Genomic DNA, 5,626 nt, shown 5'->3' with positions numbered 1-5,626 from the left:
TGAAGATTAAAGAAACTGAGAGGGAGGGGAACTCCTGGATGCACATAACTGGGGAGGAGATTAGCTGATTTCAGGGCAGGAGGTGATTAATAAAGAAGTCTTAAATTAGTGAAGATTAGAGAGTTGAGCTTCAACAGGCTCATGGAGTCGGGATGATGCTTCATTCTTGCCCCCCTCTCATTGGGGTGGCCCCGATGTCAACGAGATCCAGCACCAGCTGCCTGACAAGCTTGCTTTCTAGCCCAGCAGCACATTAGCATCTCTTCCAGTGCGTCCAGCCCCCCATTACCACTCCACACCCAGCAGTCCAGCGTTAAGGCTTTGGGGCCATGGGGATTGCCTTTTTAGGAGACACCTGATCATAGATGACCTATCCGCCGCCCAACACAAAGAAACTGTGGCTGATAACGTGATGCTTTCATGTGTGTGTGTGTGTGTGTGTGTGTGTGTGTGTGTGTGTGTGTGTGTGTGTGTGTGTGTGTGTGTGTGTGTGTGTGTGTGTGTGTGTGTGTGTGTGTGTGTGTGTGTGTGTGTGTGTGTGTGTGTGTGTGTGTGTGTGTGTGTGTGTGTGTGTGTGTGTGTGTGTGTGTGTGTGTGTGTGTGTGTGCGCTTGTGGGCCCACCCTTGGTGCTCTGTGTTTGTGTGAGACAACTGATGAGAAACTAGACGAGAGCTCTGAGGGTGGGAAGTCGGTAGAGCAGAGTGTAGTGGGGACAGAGTTCTGGCTTAACATCAAGTGGAAGAAACTGTGAGAGGCTGTTTGACGTTCTTCAGGATGTTTTGGGGCTGTTTCCATTGTTCTGTGACCGAGAGTTCATATTGTGGCATTGTGTGACAGCTTCATTTGAGAAAACTTTTTTTTGAGCCAACGTGAGCGGAGCCCAGTATCATGGAGAAATTCAAGGCAGGCATGGTTCTGGGTGCTGTCGGTGATGCCTTGGGCTCCAGAAAGGGCCGTTGGGAAAGCTGCATCTCAGGCAAGAAGATCCAAGAGGAACTGGCCTCTCTGGGGGGACTGGGGGCCCTGAAACTGGACCCGGATAACTGGCCGTTGAGTGATGCAACGCTGATGCACATCACCACAGCAGAAGCTCTTGTAACAGGTGTGTTTAAGATTGATGTCAACGAGGATTTATGATTGTCTGAGAGGTTAGAAAGCAAAAATCGTAACAAGATTACACACTTACAGTATTTGCCTCTTCTATTCTAAAATGTTGAATATCAAATCAAAATTGACCCAAATTTTATATCTAACAAAACCTTAAGTTCAATATCTGTTTAATAATAAAGAGACAAAAACCAATATGTCCGTAAAATATCAACGCAACATCAGACCTGTCTACATATAGAAGGACCAGAATAGCTTTGTCTTCACAGTCTATGGAAGCTGCTAATCACTGACTGGCAGACCATCTCTGAATGGTAAAAACCTGTTGACATGTCATAATCCATCCTTGCAACCGGTCATGGAATACAAAATCAGTAGAAGCCTAATTACAAATCACTCAAATGCCATTTGACGTGTTGCAAGGACAGAAAGGTCCAAAATAGACTGCTTTGGAAACTCTCCCTTACCGGGACAATAGCAGGGCAGACTCCTCCATAATCTACCAGTATCATGTTTGGCTGCAGATGCGGATCAAAGTCAAAGACAGCAGTCCTGTGAAATGGTGATGACATCAATTGAGATTAGGAAGCCCTATTTAGCCACAATCCAGCATGCCTGCGCGCACACACACACACACACACACACACACACACACACACACACACACACACACACACACACACACACACACACACACACACACACACACACACACACACACACACACACACACACACACACACACACACACACACACTGGCCTAGAGGAGGTGAATGGATGTTGTGAATGTGAGTGTTTGCTTTGTCACTCTTCTTACCAGCACACAGAAATACAGTGTGTACGAGAAAATGAAATGAAAAGAAAAGAAAAGAAAAGAAACACTGCTTTAGATTCTTATCTGAAGCAGAGAATAAAGGATAACAAGAATAGCTATTTTCTCAACTTCCTCCTAACACACATTCATTAAAGAATTTGATATAGACTAACAACTTCAGATACTATAACCAGCCGCCCTCATCCTCTGTGCAACAGAATCTGAACCACAGTGCAGTCCGGAGGGTGAAAGTCCCCGTCTTTCATCTAAATCCTAGGTCTAAATTAGAGGTGATGCTTCTTTGTCTACATAGGCTGTCTCTCTCTCTCTCTCTACAGTGCACACATAAACAAATTCTAGCAGGATGGCTTTGAGCTCTGCTCATGGATCCTAGTTGACCTCATGGTGTGTGGACTCCACTCGCTCCGATGGCATGCTGGTCCTAATCTGTGGTGTGGCAGGCTGAGGCTAAACTTAGCCCACCGCAGCACCACTCATCTCGCCTTGCATGCCAATCATGAATGACTCTCAGTCGCTCTGTTTGTATGTGTGTGTGTGTGTGTGTGTCCAGATTACTGGTGTCTGGAAGATCTGTACCGGGAGCTAGTGCGTCTCTATGTCGAAGCCATGGTGTCTCTCCAGGGCAGAGCCCCTGATCCTGCCACAGTGGAGGGCTGTGTTCACCTCAAACCTCACAACTTCCTGCTCGCCTGGCATACACCCTTCAATGAAAAAGGTCATAGGATATTTTAGATATTGATTTTTTATTTTTTTATTTGCAACATTGCTACAGTATATGAATGTGTGTCTGGGTGTGTTCACGTATCCAGGGTCTGGTTTCGGGGCAGCTGCCAAGGCCATGTGTATGGGTATGAGATACTGGCAACCTGAGAGAATAGACAACCTGGTGGAGGTCAGCATTGAGATTGGCAGAATGACCCACAACCACCCCACAGGTGATGATGTTGGCAGTTTCTATTACCTATCCAAACAAATCTGATCAGTCTACAGGCTGATAATTGTGCAGCTGATAAACTGTTAAGCATCTCTAATGACATTTTACCTGTAGGAACATTAATTAAATTCAACATGTCAGTAGACACAAATGACTTGTGGTGTCACTCTTGGCTCCAGGCTTCCTCGGCTCCATGACAACGGCACTGTTTGCATCTTATGCGATCCAGGGGAAACCTCCTGTGACTTGGGGCCGCGAGCTCATGAAGGTCATCCCTCGGGCTGAGGAGTACTGCAGGAAGACCATACGACACATGGCAGGTTAGACTGTGTGTTTGTCTGCTCAATGAGGGGAACATCATTTTACAGCTTGGTTGAATAATTCAGGTTGGCTCATGCTTCTACAAAACATTCAAAAAAGGAGTATTGTTTTTTAAATTTTTATTAAGTACTATTTTGATATATGCAGCTTAGCTTCTTCCAAGTTTACCATTCATTACAAGGTACTGTAGGCGGTAAAAATTCCAAAGCTAAACCGACAAAAGAAAAACTAGAAGGAAAAAAGGAATGTAAAATATTTTTGTATGTTAATGTACATAGAGGATGTATATGATATGACAAAAAGGTATGATACTGCATACAGTTTGTTACATTGGCTGGAGCTGATCCCAGCTGACAGCGGGTATAAGACGGGCAACACCCTGGACAGGACGCCAGTCTATCGCAGGTCACATAGAGACAAACAGAGACAGACAAACATTCACACTCACATTCACACCTGCGGGCAATTTAAAGTCATCAATTAAGATAACACCTGTATGTCTTTGGACTGTGGGAGAAAACCCACACAGACACGGGGAGAACATGCAAACTCCACACAGGGCCCCAGTCGGGATTCGAATCAGTATCCCACACCAGCGTGCCGCCCACATACTGTATATGCACACACATAAATATATATACATACACATATTCGGTATATATAAATACATATATACATGGTCTCACACACAGACTGTATACTGTATATGTATACAACATGTAAACAAGTTTATGTGTGTGTGATTGTGTGTTCCTACACAGAGTATCAGGAAAACTGGTTCTACTTTGAGGCCAAGTGGCAGTTTTACCTGGAAGAAAGAGAGATAGAGAAGGACGGACAGAACAAACCTTCATTCCCTGATCGCTATGACGCTGAGGAGACAGACAAGGTACATCTCTGTCACACAGAAAAAGTACACATATAAAGAAAAGCTGACAGAACCCCTAACAGGAACGCCGTATGGCTGTTACTCCGTCTTCATCCATACAGATGTATAAGCGCTGGAGCTCGGAGGGCCTTGCGGGTCGCAGAGGTCATGACGCCCCCATGATAGCCTACGATGCCCTTCTGGCTGCAGGGAGTGACTGGGCTGAACTGTGTAAACGAGCCATGTTCCATGGAGGTGAGGACATGCAAGACATTTTAAAACGCAGACACAAAAAGCACAGCTCACTCTGTCTTCTGTGAAAATGCTCTGTTTTTTTTTGTGTTTGTTTTCAGGTGAGGGTGAAGCCACAGGCCTGATAGCAGGTTGTCTCTATGGCCTCTTGCATGGCCTGAATCAGGTTCCCGCAGGCCTCTATCAAGAATTGGACAAAAGAGAGCTTCTGGAGGAGCTGGGAGAAAAGCTTTACAAAGCAGCATCTGCAGAAAAGTGCATAGACAAGTAATGCTGCTCTTCACTGGGCTGAACCCTACTGGCTATCAGAGGAACTGCATGTGACTGCCAAACTGCTTCCATTTGTCCCACATTACCCTCTAGTCCTCCTTTTGGTAGTATCTCAATAGTGGTACCCTGTCCTCCCCTTTCCTCTCTTGGCCTCCTGTGTTTGATTTCGCTATACTGTACACGGGTCTGTATTGAACTGGAAAAGTTAGAACACCTGTCACTGTGTGAGGCATTGTTTAGGGGATTGAGCCTCAGCCTTTGTCGGTCACAAATGCTTTCCTGTGAGATCAACTCTCTGGAGCTACATCTGCAATCAGTTTGCATAAATTTCACATTCTGTTGATCACAGGGAGGAACAACTTATCTCCATGACAGAACTGTGGGGAAAAGAAAACTCTTATCAGTTTTATTTTAACTGAGAATAGTAAACTAGCCAACTTCTCCAAATGATACCGTCCTTTTCTGACTTTTTCCTTTTCTAAAGCTAACCTGTATTAACACAAAACACATGGTTATGTTGTGTCATGGAGTATCTGATTCCTCAAACAGTTGTGCAAACTTGATAAAGCCTAACTGATAGTAAGATATATCTCCACATTAAGTTTCAATAGTTTTTAATCTACATACATATTGGCTTTTTAATGCATGTTACATGGTGTAAATTTTGAAATGGTTTTGACTTTTATGCATAACATACTGAGTTAAAGTGTAATTCTGGTATAAAATCATCCCATGGTCTTTTTCGGCACTGACATACATCTAATAAGCCATCAAGTTTTTTTTGGTGTATGAAGTATTAACGGAGAAATCCGGTATAATCACTAACAGCCGGTTGCTCCTCTTGTAGTAAAGTCCATTCAAGTTGATTACCAAACTTAGGGACCCCACCAGATTTCCCCATTAATAGTTCATAAACGAAAAAAAACTGTCTCAGTGGCTTATTTGATGTGTGCAAGTGCTGAAAAAGACCATGGGGTGATTTTGCACCGGAATTACACTTTAAGGAATAGTAATCATTTGTATCTTCTACTGTGATC

At 44.1% G+C, this 5,626-nt stretch overlaps 1 protein-coding gene across 1 annotated transcript; it reads left to right on the top strand.

Moving 5' to 3' along the window:
• Positions 1-714: 714 nt before the first annotated feature.
• On the top strand, positions 715-5,312 carry adprhl1 (ADP-ribosylhydrolase like 1). Its single transcript, XM_083930044.1, has 7 exons — positions 715-1,103; positions 2,495-2,659; positions 2,754-2,879; positions 3,058-3,198; positions 3,961-4,088; positions 4,190-4,322; positions 4,421-5,312. The coding sequence occupies exons 1-7, from the start codon at positions 890-892 to the stop codon at positions 4,588-4,590; spliced, it is 1,077 nt and encodes a 358-aa protein (XP_083786170.1). The 5' UTR covers positions 715-889; the 3' UTR covers positions 4,591-5,312.
• The last annotated feature ends 314 nt before the right edge of the window (positions 5,313-5,626 follow it).

The sequence above is a fragment of the Echiichthys vipera genome (assembly GCF_963691815.1).
Source record: "Echiichthys vipera genome assembly, chromosome: 1".
Classification (NCBI taxonomy): domain Eukaryota; kingdom Metazoa; phylum Chordata; class Actinopteri; order Perciformes; family Trachinidae; genus Echiichthys; species Echiichthys vipera.
The sequence above is the reverse complement of the archived record's forward strand: the minus strand, read 5'-3'. Positions and strand labels throughout refer to the sequence as shown.